The following is a 19,195-nucleotide window of genomic DNA, read 5'->3' as shown; positions in this document are numbered from 1 at the left end:
GTCGGACACTGATGTTGGGCGGTTAGGTCTGGCTTGCAGTCGGCCAGTCAAGTTCTTCCACACCGATCTCGACCTCACTTTGTGCACAGAGGTATTGTCACACTGAAACAGGAAAGGGCCTTCCTCAATCTCTTGCCAGAAAGTTGAAAGCACAGAATTGTCTAGAATGTCATTGTATGGTGTAGCCTTAAAATTTCCCTTCACTGGAACCAAGGGACCGAGCTCGAACCATGAAAAACAGCCCCAGACCATTATTCCTCCTCCACCAAACTTTACAGTTGGCACTATGCATTCATGCAGGTAGCGTTCTCCCAGCAACTGTGAAACTCAGATTCGTCTGTCAGACTTCCAGATGGTGAAGTGTGATTCATCACTCCAGAGAACGCGTTTCCACTGCTCCAGAGTCCAATAGCGGTGAGCTTTACACCACTCCAGCTGACGCTTGGCATTGCACATGAGGTGCATCTTAGGCTTGTGTGCGGCTGCTCAGCCATGGAAACCCATTTCATGAAGCTCTTGATGAATAGTATTTGTGCTGATATTGCTTCCAGAGGCAATTTGGAACTCGGTAGTGAGTGTTGCAACTGACGACAGACAATTTTTCTGCGCTACATGCTTCAGTCGTCGGCGGTCCCATTCTGTGAGCTTGTGTGGCCTAACACTTCGGGGCTGAGCTGATGTTGTGCCTAGATGTTTCCACTTCACAAATAATAGCACTTACAACTGACTGGGGCAGCTCTAGCAGGGCAGAAATTTGATGAACTGACTTGTTAGAAAGGTGGCATCTTATTATGGTGCCACGTTGAAAGTCACTGAGCTCTTCAGTATGGCCTATTCTGCTGCCAATGTTTGTCTATGGAGATTGCATGACTGTGTGCTTGATTGTATACACCTGTCAGCAATGGGTGTGGCTGAAATAGCCGAAACCACGAATTAGAAAGGGTGTCCACATACTTTTGGCCATGTAATGTATGTACCGTTTTTACAGCCATTTTTCCCTGCTGTGCAGGGTTTGGCTTTTTTTTGTGAGGCAATGTTTTATGGCCGGATGCCCTTCCTGACGCCAACCCTGGTCGCCTCTTACGGCACACAGGGATATGGTACACCTATTCTAACCGGGGCATACACCGAGACCAGTACACTGGCACTCATTTCGCCGACCTCGGAAGGATGACAGGCTGAGTCAACCCCCTGGTGTTAATTCAGCAGCCAACGGGGCTTGAACTCAGGACACTGGGATCCCAAGCCGCCACCCTAACCACTAAGCCAACACCAGGCTTATGTAATGTATGTACCTAAAGGGATTATTTGAGTGATTGGTCTGCTACATTGGAAGGATCAGAGGTGAAACAGGAATGTTGCCAGTGGAAGTCTGAAAATAATTAGCAAAGGTCATCCCGGTTAGTGGAATCATAATGGCAAAAAATGTAGGAGGTAGGCTGGGAACACTAATACTATGAGAAGTAATGGCAGGTGGTAATGAGGCAGTGGTCACAGGATCCAATTGGTGTAGCAACAAGAATATTAGTGTAAGGATGAGGTTTGCAAGTGAGAAAAAGATCCAGAGTTGGAGCTTTTGTCATAGCAGTCAGAAATGCAGTTGGGATGAGTTGGCAGAGGTCATTGATAGCAAAAGCTTCAGCTTCAGTCCCAGCTTGGTCAATGTGGGGAGAGTGGAAAGTCAAGCCAGAAGTTGTGATTGCTGAAATTCCCAAGAACAGCAATTTCATAAGATAGATGGGATTGTTGGATTTGTTTAATGCAGGTAGTGAGGTTGTCAAAGAGTTGCATGGGATTGTCAGAGATGGGAATGTGGTAGAGACAGCAGATGGATTTGTTGAGATTGAAGGAAGACCGAGCCAGAGAAGTTGAAAATCATGGTTAGAAAGCTCAAAATAGAGAAGACGAGTAGTAGAGCTGTTGAAACTCATGAAGGTGAAGACGCCAGCTTTGAAGCAGAAACTGTGGTAGAGGCTGTAGCCAGGGCACTGGAGGAAGGTGGTGGAGATGAATTCAGCAAACCAGTCTCAGCAAGGAACAGGAGATCTGGTCTAGACTACAGCAAATGGCGAGCAGAGGTGAGGTTGGAATCAAGACCTCGAATGTTCGCCAATGAGAGAGTGAATTGACTGGAGAAGGAATGGGGTGCCACAGATTATTGGCTCACAGCAGAATCTTGATTCTTTTTCTTATTATGTTATTCACCATGAGAGAGAAAAACTGAAAGGAAGGGGCGAGGGGTCAGTTGACTTTGCAAACAAGGAGCATTCCAACTGGCACCAACAGTGCAAACTTGTGACCTCGGAAGGGCCTCCTGGAAACCTGTGCTAGGTGCGGCTCTAGTCACAAACTGGCAGAGAACAGCACCCAAGATTATTGATCAGATTATGATAAGTCATTAACAGCTCGGTAGCCTCCCAGGGCACAACAACTGGGATTGGGCCTCTCACTTTCTTGCGGGAAGCCAGTACCCTCAAACAGGCACTGCAGAACGAGGAATGCAACCTGTTCGTCAGGAAGAATCCCCCAAAACCCACAAGGCAGCCTGCCCCAAGCAACAAGACCAATGTTCTGCTAAAGTCTCCCAAGAGATGGGTGGTGATACCACCCTGGGCATCTGCAAGCAGCCTACCACCTTTGTGGTGGTGGTTTCTTGTGGACAACCAGAGATTAAACTTTCAAGGACATGATCTCAGGAGTTGAGGAAGAGCAGTAAAGGTGAGAGAAGTGGGGTATCTGAGATTAAATTTTGAATGCAAATTCATCACAAATTTAAAATTCCAATGATACACAACTTTTAAATGGCTCAGCAACAAACAAATAAACCAATGTCACCCGCAGGGTGACCCGTATCTTGCCAAAAGGTGACCATGTGTGACTTCTTTAAGGTCACACTGAGGTGAACAGAGCTGCTATCCAACAGGAGCAACTCCTTGAGGAATATCTGCCTACGAGAGATTCCGATGAGAATCGTTCTACAGAGTAACCATGAAAAATATGCTTTTGCCTCACGTCACCAAATGACGTCATAATGTCTCAAGCTTGACATATCGAGAAAGCACTCATCGAGGTGTTCAATTTGAGGTACTACACGATATGGTTCCTAAAACTTGAAAATTTGACCTTGGGGTCAAATATGTTTGACCTTAGGCGCAAACCATGAAGGTCAAGGCCAATCGCCACCAAAAATTAATCAGCTGAGCGCCAGACCATGAACTATATTCCCATGAAGTTTGAAGACTATCCGATCAAAATTACTCAAAAAATAAGGGTTTCGTCGACTCCCCTGATTTGCGACAAAGTGACCTTGACCTTCAAAATTTTGTGCACTGAAAGGGACCTCTATAGGCCTCTGATATGCGAAGTTACAAAAATTTCCAATGATAACTGTGCTCTGCAGAATTTTTTATACGTGATTACAGGCAAGCAAACAACAAAAAAAAAATACAAGCTGACTAACATATCTTGCAAAAACTTCGTTTTGGCAAGATAAAAAGTCAGGTATGAAAAAGAAATGTGTCAACATATGCAGTCTTTCAGCCATCAAAAATGAATACCTCATATGAACAAAGGTTGTTTTTTGTGACATTAAAGTGAAAAAATATTTGTTCGTGGCTCACCCTTAATGATCGAAGTGCGATGGGATCTGTGCTGTGGCACAAACACTGTGATCTTGCGATGTCCCCGGTCCCAAAAGTACTTCACACACAATGCAATACCCCGGCAAGACAGGAACCGATTTATTCCATGTCTGTAAAGGTGCAATAACCGAAACTCATTTCATCTCACACACTCAACTCGATAATTTCCCTCCACCAGCACCCCATAACTCCCACCTGCCACCATAATCATCTTCCCCCAATCCTTCCCATTCCTTCAAGCATTAAAGCATTTTGCATTATTGAAGCATCCTATTCCCTCTATTTTCATTCAGGTGTCCACATAAAACTGAACAATTTAATTATTAACTCACAGAAACGTAAAAGGATTTCAATGAAAACAGTGTTGAGCATATACTGTCATGGCCAAAAATATTGGCACCCTTGCACTGTTTTCAAAGAACTCACATTTTTCTCAAAAAATACCGTTGGTCTCCACAATTCTTTATTTCACTGTTAAAATTACAGAACCTTTGTTTTTGAAGCAGAACTTAAGAGATCCTGTTAAATCAGAAAATAAAAATAAATGGCATTTACAAAATTATTGACACCCTACACTTAACATTTGGTTGCACAGCTTTTGGACAAAATAACTGCAGTCAAGCGCTTCCTATAGCCATGAATGAGCTTCCAACACATCTCTATTGGCAGTTTGTCCAACTCTTCTTGTGCAAACTGCTCCGGTTCTCCCAGATTTGAAGGGTGCCTTCTCCCAATTGCTGTTTTCAGAACACCCTACAAGTGTTCAATGTGATTTAGATCTGGACTCATTGCTGGCCACTTCAGAACAGTCCCACATTTTGTCTTTAACCATTCCTGAGTGGTTTTTGAAGTGTGCTTGGGGTCATTGTCCTGCTGCAAGACCCATGACCTTCGACGGAGACCCAGCTTTCTGACACTGGTCTAAACATTGCACTCCCAAATGCCTTGGTAATCTTATTTCATGCACACATTCAAGGCACCCAGTGCTTGAGGCAGCTCAGCAACCCCAAAACATCACTGAACCTCCTCCATGTTTGACTGTAGGGAAGGTGTTCTTTTCTTTGACAGCTTCATTTTGTTTTCTGTAAACATAGAGATGATGTGATTTACCGAAAAGCTCCAATTTGGTCTCATCTGTCCAGAGGACATTCTCCCAGAAGGATTGTGGCTTGTTCAGGTGTGTTTCTACAAACTCCAGTCAGGCTTTCTTATGTCTCTCTCAGCAGTGGGGTCCTCTTTGTTCTCCCACCATAGAAACCCCTTTCATCGAGTTGGCGATGGATGGTGCGAGTTGAAAATGTCGTACCTTGTGTCTGAAGGTCAGCTTAGATCTGTTTGGCAGGTGATCGAGATGCTTTCTCCACCATTCGAACAATCCTTCACTGCAATCTTCGATCAAGTTTTCTCTTGTGGCCACGTCCAGGGAGGTTGGTTCGTGCCATGGGCCTTAAACTTCCTGATAACATTACGTACGGTGGACACAGGAACATCAAGGTCTCTTGAGGATTGACTTGTTGCCTTGAGATTGTCCATATGCCTGGTGTTGGGTTAACGGTTAAGGTGGTGGGCTTGGGATCCTGAGTTCAAATTGTACTCGGCTGTTGAATTAATACCAGGTGGGGTTGACTCTGCCTGTCATCCTTCCGAAGTCGGCAAAATGAGTGCCAGTTTGCTGGTTGGACATTTGACAATCTGGCATCACGCTCTGCTTGCCAAGCTCATTGCCTGGAGCATACAAGGCCCGCTTCATACCTTAATGACTTCCTGACTCGCACAATCAACAATCAACATATTGCTATCAATGAAACTACTTCCCCTTCCGTCACAGTGGAGGCTGGATTGCTTCAAGGCAGTGTGTCAGGCCCAAACATCTTGTTCCTAATCAATAAAAGACCTCTCTGACATATTGAAAACCCCTTTCTTTTACCGATGACTACATTTTGTCATACAGTAGCACATTTCACTGGCAGGAAGCAGACCTGCAGCCTCTGTGGTTGTTGCTCTGTCAATACCACCATTTCCGGGCCATATGGGAATGCTGGTATTACACACGACCTCGAGACTTTCCCTTTCAAATTCCTTGATATCTTCTTGCCCACCATCACCCTCTCTCTACTTTCTACTTCCACCCTCTCTCTTCACTAACCCTCTACTTTGCTCCTGGAATTCGCACCCACCTCAAAACTAACATCACTTGTCACTGTTCCATTTTGGTGAACAAATCCATTGCCCTGCCAGTAGAGGATGAATGGAGTTTCTCAAGCATCCATGCAAATGAATGGGGAAAAGGGGGAACTCTGAATCAACCCCGAAAAAACCCAAAACAGGAGACCGATTCCTCCCCCCCCCCCCACCATACAAATGAATGGGAAAAACTCTGACTCAAGGCTCATTAGGTTAAAACAGGACAATGATTTTCTCCCCCTCCAATACAAGCTCATGTTAAATTGAGACGGATTCCCTTCCATCCCATACAAACTAATGTTAAATTGAGACTGACTCCCTTCCCTCCCATACAAGCTCATGTTAAATTGAGAGTCTCAAGGCCCAAAAAAACCCAAAATAGGAGAACGATTTTCTCCCCCCCCCCACCCCCTCAAGTCAAAATAGGATACTGATCTCTACCCCATTGAGCACATGTTAAATTGAGACTTACCGATTTCCTTATACATTTTCATTCCACTCAAAGAGTGATCCAATGAATGGGAAAGTTTTTTTTTTTTAAAGTGTTTTCAGTTCGTATTCAGAAAATGAGGAAGTATTCTGTGAGAGACAAGGCCTTGTGGTTATATTTTAAATCAGAACACCAATAGGTTTTTAAATGATAGGTTTTATCAAAATCATTCAAAGCATTTTCATTTTCATGTTAAAATGAATCAGATTGCTTGAGAACGTATCGCCCACGTCTTTCCCAAACTGTCTCGCCCGAATCGAGTCATTCCCGATCTGGTACACGCCCTGGAAAATGCATTGTTTTGTAATATCCCACGACGTCATGACTCACGGTTTACATAAACCAAGCTGTGTGCAGTGTACGTTGCATTCACAGAATGGATTATACAGATTCGTACGACAACCTTACGGATCATTCGTTTTCACAAGATGACAGGTGAGATTTCACAACCCAATTTATTATTTATTGCTTAAAGCAGAATTAAATCACTGTACGACCAATGATTAATTATTGTACAATAATCTTTACCTTCGACTTCTCCAGGTCTTATTGCTCAAGTTGTTGTTGATACAATGCGTATCATGGGGTGTTTTTAAAGTAAATTTACAATCTTCTCATTTGTACTATACAAGAACCTTGCTTCATGAAAGTTTTTTTTTTTTCCAGAAGCAGATTTATCCACAAGATTTATAATAATAGTTGTCATTTATATACGTTATTGTTTATAAAATAAAAAATATATCCCTTAATATCTCATCTTGTTTCACAACAATATACAGTATTTATATTTTTCAGTCGTGTGTTTCACATAATCCCCAAATTCCTTTTCACTGCATAATAAAGAACAATTGTCTCTCCAAAAATTGTTTATATCTATTGAATTTAACTTGAATAAAATCAAAGTATTCGCATTGTTTCTGATGGAACGACGAGGGAGTTTAAAGTATGATTGACCACGATAAATACAATTACAAGAAGAATGTCTCCCTCTTGTGTAGTAGCTGTCCATTACCGTTTGGTTTCTCTCATTAACACAATCAAAGATAATGAGGTTCTTTTTTGATTTATCCAAATCTTGGGGAGAAGGTATATCATCCGTATTATCACAAAGAATACAAGTTATCCATTTTGATTTCTTTTTATATCTCTGTGTATCACAAAATAGTTGTATTATATCTTCAATGTTGTAATCATTTAGTTTGTTTTGAAGTTTAAATAAACCTATTATATCTTCTTTTTGAAGACCAGCATTAACACCTTGTGCGAGTAGTTGATACTCAGGTTGAAAACTCGACTTTGTGAGAATTATTAAATTATCATAATCTAAAAAGTTGGGAGTAAGGAGCATCTTTGAAAGTAAGCAGGTTTTACCACACCCGCTTGAACCAACTATAAGACATCTTAATGAATTTGGAAGATTTTTATGATTGTTAAATTTTATCCTATTTTCCCAGATGGGTAAAAAAAAATCATTCATTTATACATTTGGAAAACAAGTTATTTAATTTATTATTGGCTTTTTTAGAAACTCGATATTTTATCCTAAGTTCGGGTTTAATTTCAAGATAATCCATTATTTTACTTTACATTATCTTGTGTTGATATTTCCCTGAAAATGACAATCGTGAATAATATATAACAACAATCTTTTGAACATTTCTCTTATACGTTCAGTTTCTTCCATTGTAAGGAAAGGTGTGTTATCACCCTCATACTTTACATTCATTTCTCTAATCAATCTTGTCAAGTAATTCATTTTTGGTGTAAATCTAAAATAATTATTTTCCTTTTTATATTTTTTATTATCGTTAATTATAAGATAATCACAGAACATACATTGTTTATAGGCTTTTGACTCTGTGTTTAATCTGAGTCTTTCACACGCTCTCAAAACACAATTCTCAAATTTGTCATATGGAGAATCAGGGAATTCAAGGTCAGGTATGGGAGCATGTGCCAGAACAGCGTGTCGCTGCGTCCACTTTCCGCCGGTACTCCAGGGGCCTCCGTCTGGCCATCCCCCAGGCAGATGCCAGGCCCATCCCCATCTCCTTGAGATGATGGTCAACCTGCTGCAACCATGAGGCACGTGGTCGGCCCACTGGCCTCCTCCACTCATGAGACTCCCTCGCTGAGAGAATCTGGTGAGCAGGATCAGCGTCAGGAAAACGAGCCACATGTCCATACAGCCGCAACTGACACTCACGGACTATGCAGGTAACAAATCTCATCCGAGTCTCTCTCAGCAACCGCTCGTTGGACACAAAATCCGACCAGCGATAGCCAAGGATTCTCCGAAGACACCTGCTACCGAAGGAATTAAGTCTCCGTCTCAGATCCTTGGTCAGAGTCCAAGTCTCGCACCCATAGAGCAAGACTGGAAGTACCAAGGACCTGAAGACTCGGACTTTCGTCCTTCCGCACAGGTACCGGCAGCGCCACACCCCATGATCCAGTGAATCCATGACTCCCCAGGCCCGACCCAGACGTCTATTGACCTCTGACTCGCAGCCAGCAGAGACATGAATATCACTGCCAAGGTAAGTGAATCTCTCCACGACCTCAACATCCTCACCACAAACAGACACAGACAGGACAGCAGCATCCAAATGTCACCGAAAGCCTGGATCTTAGTTTTGACCCAAGAAACCCGTAATCCCAGCGGCTCCGACTCCTCATTCAGCACCTTGAGGGCCCCCAAAAGGATGTCTAAAGTCTCCGCAAAGATGACTGCATCGTCTGCGAAATCAAGGTCCGAGATCTTGACATTCCCAAACGATGCACCGCAACTTGATCTCTCCGACATCCTCCCTAAAATCCAGTCCATAAAAGTGCTGAAAAGTGTGGGGCAAGTACACATCCCTGACGAACTCCAGTAACAACTGGAAATAAGTCAGAGGTGGTACCACCACACTTCACAGCACTCTCAGTACCAGAGTAGAGTTCAGACATCAGATCGATCAGTTTTGGTGGCACCCCACGAAGACCAAGAATCCTCCAGAGGACATCCCGATTCACTGAATCGAACGCTTTACAGAGATCAACATAGGCTGCAAGCAGCCCCTGCCGAAACTCTCGTCTGCGTTCGGTGAGGACACGAAGGGCAAGGACACGGTCAATCGTTGACCTCTTTGGTGTAAAGCCTGACTGCTCTGGACGCTGGTGCTCAAGCAGATGGTGGCGAATCCTATCAAGAATTATCCGAGCAAAGACCTTGCCCGGCACTGAGAGCAGCGTCACCCCTCGGTAGTTGTTGCAGTCTTGGCGATCACCCTTCCCTTTCCAGAGAGGGACAACAAGGCCCCTCTTCCAATCAGTTGGGATGATGCCTGTGTTCCAGGCAGAGCACAAAACTGCATGCAACGACACAAGTGCAGCACTTCCACCAGCCTTGAGAAGTTCGGCATGGATGCCACAGATCCCTGGAGCTTTGCCCCGTTTCAACTGGTTCACCGCAGCCCGTGTTTCCACAAGCGAAGGTGGACCACAGTTGATTCGAGGGTCAACAACAGGGATTGTAACACCCTTGACGTCCAATTCGACAGCTGGGGGATCAGCCTGGTACAACCGCTCAAAGTAACCGGCCCAGCCGGCCTTCACTTCAGACTCCTCTGTCAAGAGCCTACCACTCTCTGCTCGAACTGCAGTGCTCCGAGGGATGGGCTTGGATGAACATAATGCGTGAATTCCCCTGTAAGCGGGATGAGAATCACCTGTCCACAGGTGATGCTCTACCCCCTCACAGATTCCTCGCACATAGGCCTCCTTGTCCACCCTCAGTGCACGTACAGTTTTACGCCTCAGCTCCCTGAACAGCTCAGCTCTGCCATTCAGCCTGGCCCTGCGACTCTGATCAATGGTATCCAGTGTCCCTTGAGAGACAAAATTCTTCTTTGCCCTGCGGTGAGTTCCAAGACATCCACCGGCAACATCAAGGACGGTGGTCTTGAAGGCGCTCCACAACTCTTCAGGACCCCCCAAAGCACCCAGACCCCCCAAGCGTCCACTCAGCCTGTTCGCAAACTCCTCAGCTACTCTCTCATCCCTGAGCTTGGCAACATCCAGCCTAGGCTGGGATGGTACCATTCTCCAGGATTTAAGGTGCAGCTTTAGAGTTGCTACAACAAGCCTGTGGTCAGTATTGAGGAACTGAGCACTCCGGTAGACCCTGCAGTTCTGGATCATCCTCCAACGACCGTCAATGAGGACATGGTCAATCTCCTTTGCCACACCGCCAGCGTTGGAATACCAAGTCCAGCGATGAGCTTGTGGGCGCTGAAACAATGAACCAGCCACCCTAAGTCCATGACTTCTTGCAAAGTCAAGGAACTTAGTGCTATTCTGGTTCATAGTTCCTGACCCATGGGGACCAACACACACCTCATAACCATCCCTATCAGTTCCAGTCGATGCATTGAAATCCCCCAAGACTAGAAGTGTATCTCATCTGGGGCACTGATCAACCACAGACTCGAGTGTGGCGTAGAATGCATCCTTCACGTGAGATCACTCGCCTCAGTCGGAGCATAAACAGAGACCAGGGAAATGACACCTAAGGAGTGACGAATCCTTAATCTCATAATACGCTCGTTGACCGGTGTTACCTCAATTATCATTGGGGTCAGCTTATTGGACACAGCTACAGCAACTCCTTGGGTATGGTAACCATCAGAGCGACCAGACCAATCAATAGTAGGTGTAACCACCCACCATTATCTCGCCGCAATCCGGTCTCCGAACCTCAGAGAGAGCTGCAATCCCGATGTCCAAACGCTTGAGCTCAGATGATAACAGAGACAGATGATCATCTTCTCTTAGGGATAGGACATTCCAGGCACCCACCCGAAGGGACCGCCTCAGGTTAACCCAAGGAGACTGCCGTCTGGTGGACGACGCCTCAGCACCACTCCGACACACTCTCCCGCAATCTGACCCAGGGATGTTACCCCGTGGTTTCCCTCCTATCAAAGATTGGGGGTCCCGAAGGCTTTGCCCCAATCCCGTCATCCGGTGAGCTGCCCTGCGAAGGGAAGCTGCACAGGAGGTATCTCCCACGGAGTGGGTTTTCAGATTTTTTTGCGTTTTTGCGTTTTGTGGAATGAGGGGTTTTACGGTGGCCGGAGTGCAAATCCTGCCACCAACCTCCTAATAAGAAGTAACCCAACTGCAGGAGGACGTCCGCAGACACAGTTGGGCACTAGATATGGATGGCCGTTGGCTAACAAGGAGCTCCTCCGCCCTTTGACAGGTTTTGTTTTTAATCCTGCTGGGTGTCCATATCCAAACACCCCCATCACCAGAAAACCTGGTGGGGGAGACGGTTTAGTCGCCGACAAGCCCACCATGGAACAGGTTAGTACAGGTTTACATGGTACCTGTAGCAGGTCACAGATCGAACCTGACCTGACATGAGTTCTAGAGGCTCAAGATCTAGCATATTTATAAAGTAAAACTTTACTCAAACTAAAATTCATCTTCGGTACTTTCACAATCATCTATAAAACTACTTTCATAACTATAGTTTGAACACAACCTCTCAGTATCATAACTGTCGTTTAAACACAAGCTCTCAGTATCACAACTGTCATCACTCTCATAATCTTCAAAATCTTCAGTTGAATAATGACTCATATTTAATTAGTAGAAAAAAAACATTACCATCGATATCTATATACTTTTTTTCATTAAAAGATTCAATGACTATATTTTTAAAATTAAAGGTAACATTAAAATGATCCTCAACTACTATTGAACGAAATGTCATTTCACCTGATACATTAACATCCTTTATTTCATCAGGATTTACATCTTTAGGGTTGTTGAAAAAAAATACAAATTTCTCCTTGCATATTACAGATGGTCTTACCTTTTCTTTCTAAAGCTTCATCCATAAGGTTGTATTTTTTGATACTTTTTCTTGTTTCATTGCTTTTTCTAATTTTGAATATATTACCAGAAGGAGGGGAGAAACTTTTGTTAGAGATACTTTAATTGATGTTCTTCCAGATATACTAAAAGCCCTTCCACCGAAGGAAATTGAAGAACTCCTGTTATTCACCATAATTGTTTTTATCCAACAGTTGTTATATTTATCTTTGTTCAATTTTACATCCTTGACATATTTCTCAGTATCTTTTACAAATTAAGAGATTGATTGAAATTTGTCTTTTGTGTCTTGATACATTGTACTTATTAAGTGAAAAAAGTTATAGGGTAAAATGGTTTTAAGCACAGATTCACCTATAAATTAAACAAAATTTTCATCAAGAACATTTCATTTTAAGCAAAGTTTTATTATACAAATATGGTGAATACAACGTATCCAGTTGTTTGTAATCACGAATATAAATGTTACAAAAAACACCTTCAAACCAACAAACACACATTCAATCTTTTCAGACAAATATCTCCACTTGACCAAGAAACAAAACATTGTGATATATGTGATAATGATATTCTTTAAAATTTTTTTTTTTATAATAAACACCTTCAATCATGCAAACACAAGAACAATGAAGAAAGGGAAGCTAAATTCTCCATTGAAAACACTGATGGGGCATTTAAAGGGCATATAAAAATAAGATTGTTTCGTTTTAAAGACCCTGGACCATCTTCAATCATGGAAGCTGTTGATATGGTTAAACAAAGAATTGAAACAAGATTTTTCCTATTGCGTATTTTGCCAACTGGCACTCCTCAGAGTGGAGATGGAGGAAAGTGTAAATGACAAAAAAAAATGTTCTACCAACCATGTTCTATCACCATGCCAAGACGCTTTCGTTTACGTCTACCAGTTTCACCTTGATGATATTAATTTATAAGGGTCTCATTTCTCCACATTCAAAACTGAAGGACAAGTATTGAAAATAGTGAATGTAGGTCGAGAAAAAGTATTTTTTCGAATTTTGCATATTTCAGCCCCGACACCCTTGGTGGTCGAATCTGGAAAAATGCTGCGGTTCAATTTTGTAGTAGTTATTCAACTCTATCCATACACCAAATTTGAACGTTCCGCCGTCGACGGTTTCCGAGGTCAAGGTCACTTCACATATTCCCTGGTTCACAACCCTTTCGCATTCGGAGGGCTGCCATTCGGAAACTATGAGAAATAGAGGAACGTTATGCTGTCGTGATAACTATATGGGGATGCAAGGAATAGGCAGGAGTTGGTCCGGTCGCTCTACCTATTATAGAAGCCGCACTACGTCAGTTACCGTTTGGGTTCTTAAAACGCGGTTTTTCGGCCGCTGCATAGCAATAGGTGGTTGCTTAGCAACGAAACTCAAACGCGCACACTCCCAGCCCATATGGCACCTGGTCACCAAGTTTCATCGAAATCGGTTTGCTGGTTTGTGGAGCCTCGCGTTGCAGACAGACACAGACACAGACACAGACACACACACACACGGAAAACCCGACAATAACGGATATCTAGCGAATCCCAATCTGTTCGCCAAGTTTCATCGAAATCGGTTTGTGGAGCCTCGCGTTGCGCGCACGCGCGCACGCGCGCGCACACGCGCACACGCGCACACGCGCACACGCGCACACGCGCACACGCGCACACGCGCACACGCGCACACACGCACACACGCACACACGCACATACACGCACATACACACACACATACACATACACACACATACATACACACACACACACACACACACACACACACACACACACACACACACACACACACACACAACCTGACAATAACGGATATCTAGCGAATCCCAATGAGTTTGTGGTTCAAACATTCGTACGGAGGGAACGAATGACCGATGAACTCGGACTCTATCTTCCCTTTCAAAACACAACAATCCATTAAAACGAGCGTCAGGAAGCACAACATGTCGGGACGGAGTGAACGTCACGTACTGGGTCCAGAATCTTCATCCTCGGGTGAACCGACCATGGACCCGTCTGAGGGAGAACCTCCTGGACGGACCACGGACTCGCGGTCTGAGGACGAACCCCCCAGACCGAGCACATTTCCTCCATTCGAGCTGCTCCTGGATCCTGCGGGGTGTTTGCCGTGCATGGTCTTCGCCCGAGAGATATCGGGTCGTCGTGCACCATCCGCCACTGTAAGGTTCAGTGTGCCGAAGGACCGGACATTGTTGACGACGAGACGTTCCAAGAGAAACAAACCACGTGATCATAAACCTTGTTGAGTCACGGTTTCTCGGTGGTCGATTCGCCACCGGTCAATCACGTGACATAGCAAACCACTGACGAGCAGGTTTGGGTTCTTAAAACGCAGTTTTCCAGCAGCTGCATAGCAACGGGTGGTTGCTTAGCAACGAAACTCAAACGCGCACACTCCCAGCCCATATGGCACCTGTTCGCCAAGTTTCATCGAAATTGGTTTGCTGGTTTGTGCTGTGGAGCCTCGCGTTGCAGACACACGCACACACAAAACCCAACAATAACGGATATCTAGCGAATCCCAACTATAATTAAAAACACATTAAGTGAAATGAAAACTTTTAAGTTTTATGTGCGAGTAAAATTGAAAATGGTAAGACAAGGCGATGAAACTACTCCCTATATGAGGACAAACCCTCACTTTATCTCATTTCAAGATTTTGTAAGATATGATGTTTACGATGAACTCCAGAGACAAGAACAAGATGTTGATAACACTGTAGTAGGTAGTGGATTTACTGTTACAAAAATAATCTTTTTAGATATACACATCTTAAAATCAGATCCTCTTCAAGCTTCTTCTTATATTGATTTACCAAAAGAGATAAAACTTAAGAAAGCAGTTGTTAATATTCAAAACAAAGATAATAAATGCTTTCTATTGTCTGTTCTTGCTCACTTACATCCTCCACAATGGAATCCTGAAAGGGTTGAACATTATAAGAAATACGAGAATACATTAAATGTTCAAGATTAACCAAATCACAACTATATAAGAGAAAATGTAAAACGTATCCTTGTAAGAGATGTCTCAACTCCTTTCACACAAAAGAACGATTAAATAAACATTCAAAATATTGGAGTAATCATAAATCAACTGCAATTAATTTACCAAAAGCAGGTTCAAACATATCATTCAAAGATTTTAACAAATCTATAAAACATCCGTTTGTGATATATGCTGATTTTGAAAGTATCCTTGAAAAGATAGATAGTTTCTCCAAATCCAAATAAATCATACACAAATAAATATCAAAAACATACTCCTTGTGGTTTCTGTTATTATATCAAATCATCTGTTGGTGATGAATACAAAAAGTTATAACTTTATAGAGGAGAAGATGCCCCAGAGGAGTTTGTAAGATGATTGGAAAAAGACTGTATAAGACTAAGAGAAATAATGGTGAAAACCTACAAACCAATGTCATTAACAAAGGGAGAGAAAAAGGAATTTAGAAAGAACAGTATGCCATATTTGTGAGGAGAAAATTGAGGGAGACGTAAAGGTTTGGGATCACTGTCATCTTACTGGTAAATATAGAGGTCCAGCTCATTCCCGTTGGAATATAATTACAAACCTCCAAATTTTATTCCTGTCTTTCTTCACAACAACGCTGACGATGACACATCTATTTATCAATGAACTTTCAAAGACATCTGAAGATATTTCTGCCATTCCTAACACAGATGAAAAATACATCTCATTCACAAAAATAATTCATACATCCCCCATAACCCTTATCAGATTTCTTGACACATACAAGTTTATGTCAAGTCCATTTTCTAACTTAGTATCAAATATGAAAAACTTCCAGAATCTTAAATCACATTTCTCAAATCAAGAAGAGATTGATTTCTTATCACAAAAGGGAATATATCCGTATGACTACATGGATTCATTTGAGAAGTTTAAAGAAACACAACTTCCTTCAAAGGAAAGCTTCTATGGAAAGTTAAATAAAACTCATATTTCTGATAGAGATTATACACAAGCTAAAAAGGTTTGGGAGATGTTTAATATAAAGAATCTTGGAGAATATCATGATTTATATCTTAAAACTGATGTATTGTTATTGACTGATGTGTTTGAAACTTTTAGAACAGTCTGTCACAATAAAAATTCTTATGGATTAGACCCTGCTCACTATTACACAGCCCTGGGTTTGGCATGGAGTTCTATGTTAAAAATGACAATACAAAATTTGGAATTAATCAGTGATATAGATATGCTTTTAATGATAGAGAAGGCTAAAAGAAGAGGAATATCTCAAGTATGTTCCAAGAGATATGCTAAAGCAAATAACAAATATCTTCCTGATTATAATAAGAATGAGGACAACTCTTAACTGATGTATTATGATGCTAACAATTTGTATGGGTGGGCCATGTCTCAATCTTTACCTTATGGAAAACTTACATGGGTTAAAGAAAAACATTATGAAAAAGTTTTACTTGACATTGTTATCTCCTCTCAAAAAGAATTGGATGAAGCTGAAGTTGGATATTATTTTGAGGTCGATTTAAAATATCCAGAAGAACTTCATAACAAACATAAAGACTTACCTTATGCCCCTGATAAAGAAAGTCCAAGAAAAGAATGGTTAAGTGATTACCAACAGTCATTTAATATTATAGGTAAATCTCCAGAAAAACTAATTACAACATTAAATGATAAAGAAAGTTATGTTTAACATCAAAGGAACTTGAGACAATATTTATCTGCTGGGTTGAGAGTGAGAAAAATTCATTGAATTTTGAAATTTAAACAGTCATTGGTTAAAGAAATATATTGATTTTAATACAAAAAGGAGAACAGAAGCAAAAACAGATTTTGAGAAGGACTTTTATAAATCAATGAATAATGCTGTATTTCGAAAGACGATGGAAAATGTTAGGAATCGACAAAACACAAAACTTTCTACATCTTGGAAACAGGCTTCAAAGTTAATAGACAAAGTATTGAATGAGCGGAGGTGTTTTCAGATAACTTTTGTGCTATTCATTTGAAAAAAAGAGTATTGAAATGGGTAAACCTATTTATATAGGAACATCAATTCTTGACTTGTCAAAGTCGTTAATGTATGACTATTACGAGAATAATTTAAAATTAAAGTACAAGGATAATGTGTGATTGTTATATATGGATACAGATAGTTTAATATTAGAAATTAAGACAAGTAATGTCTATGAGGATATGATTGATAATATTGATATATACGATACAAGTAATTATAAGTGTGATTGTATGTTGTTTTCATTAAAGAATAAAAAGGTTATTGGTAAGTTTAAGGATGAGTTGGGTGGAAAGGTCATGAGTGAATTTGTGGGTATGAGATCAAAGTCTTATGCTTTTACATATATTGATAATAATAACATTGAAAGGTGTGATAAGAAGCTCAAGGGAATAAAGAAAAATATAATCAAGGAAACAATAAACTTTAAACATTATTACAAACTGTTTCACTTTAAAGAAGGAAGAGTACAGACAAAATGAATACAATAATAAGTTATAAACATCAATTATATACAGAAGAGATAAATAAGAAAGCATTAGGAGCTTTTGATGATAAAAGATATATTTTAGAGAATGGAATCAAGAGTATGCCTTATGGTTATAAGTATAAGTGTTAAGGGGCATCTTTTTACTGATTTATAAATGATAGAACCAAGCAATAACCAAAGAGTGGAGATGTAATCAGCCTTGGTATTTAAATGGGAAACATAACGAATGTGAGAAATATCAAATAAGTCTTATTGAAAAAATAACCAGGGTAAAAGTAAATAAAACAAATAAGTGGATAAATTTAATTATAGATAGGTTGGAGGATGTCAAGAAAAAAAATTAATATCCTTGAATGGACTCAAAACTTTGATTTTCCAATTACATAAACCAAGAACTAAATTCTAAAATAATATTTGTGAATATAATCGATGGTGATGAATGTAATTGGAAAATTAATTTATTACCTCGGATAGAACATGAACAAATATTCATTGGATCACTCTTTGAATGGAATGAAAATATAAAAGGAAATCAGTAAGTCTCAGTTTAACATGTGCTCAATGGGGCAGAGATCAGTATCCTATTTTGACCTGATGGGCCGAGAGTCAGGGGGGGGGGGAATCAGTCTCAATTTAACATTAGTTTGTATGGGAGGGAAATCAGTCTCAATTTAACATGTGTTTGTATGGGAGGAGGAGAAAATCATTCTCCTGTTTTGACCTTATGATCCTTGAGTCAGAGAGGGCGGGGGGGGGGGGGGGGGAGAAAAATCATTCTCCTATTTTGGGTTTTTTGGGCCTTGAGACAGTCTCAATTTAACATGAGCTTGTATGGGAGGGAAGGGAATCGGTCTCAATTTAACATTAGTTTGTATGGGATGGAAGGGAATCAGTCTCAATTTAGCATGAGCTTGTATGGTCGGGGGGGAAAATAATTCTCCTGTTTTAACCTAATGAGCCTCGAGTCAGAAAGGTTTCCCCATTTATTTGTATGGGGGGGGTGGGGGGTGGGAGGAATCAGTCTCCTGTTTTGGGTTTTTTTGGGGTTGATTCAAAGAGTTTTCCCCCTTTTCCCCATTCATTTGCATGGATGCCTTAGAAACCCCATTTATCCTCTACTCCTGCCCTATTTCTTTCCCCTCCAACCTGATGTTCAATCTCTGTCTGCTGTCTGGCCAAATGACCTCAGTCTTCTCCGTGCTCATTTTCAGCCTCTACTTCACAAAACACCTCCTTCCGTTCTTCCAGTGCTTATTGCATCTCCTGCTCGCTCTCTGCTCTGATTGCCAGATCATGTACATGTTGTAGCTTCACCGAAGATCCCTGGTACCAAAGGAATTAAGTCTCTGTCTCAGATCCCTGGTCAGAGTCCACGTCTCAAATCCATAGAGCAAGACTGGAAGCACCAAGGATCTGAAGACTCGGACTTTCATCTTCCTGCATAGG

General features: G+C 41.6%; 1 protein-coding gene across 4 annotated transcripts in view; it reads right to left on the bottom strand.

Annotated features, from left to right (window-relative positions):
* LOC147028807 (NEDD4-binding protein 1-like) overlaps positions 1–19,195 on the bottom strand; it is a 96,963-nt gene that overhangs the window by 41,327 nt on the left and 36,441 nt on the right. For 3 of the 4 annotated variants that reach the window (XM_085879533.1, XM_085879530.1, XM_085879531.1), the window contains exon 4: positions 3,621–3,751. The exons of the other annotated variant lie outside the window; for it this stretch is intronic. In XM_085879533.1, the coding sequence (XP_085735659.1) occupies positions 3,621–3,751 (131 nt within the window). The remainder of the gene's footprint in view (positions 1–3,620; positions 3,752–19,195) is intronic. 4 annotated transcript variants of the gene reach the window in all.

Source organism: Eptatretus burgeri, chromosome 4, assembly GCF_056783735.1.
Source record: "Eptatretus burgeri isolate ZD-2024b chromosome 4, Ebu_testis_v1, whole genome shotgun sequence".
NCBI lineage: Eukaryota > Metazoa > Chordata > Myxini > Myxiniformes > Myxinidae > Eptatretus > Eptatretus burgeri.
Note: the sequence above shows the minus strand (reverse complement) of the source record. Positions and strands in the feature narration are given on the sequence as shown.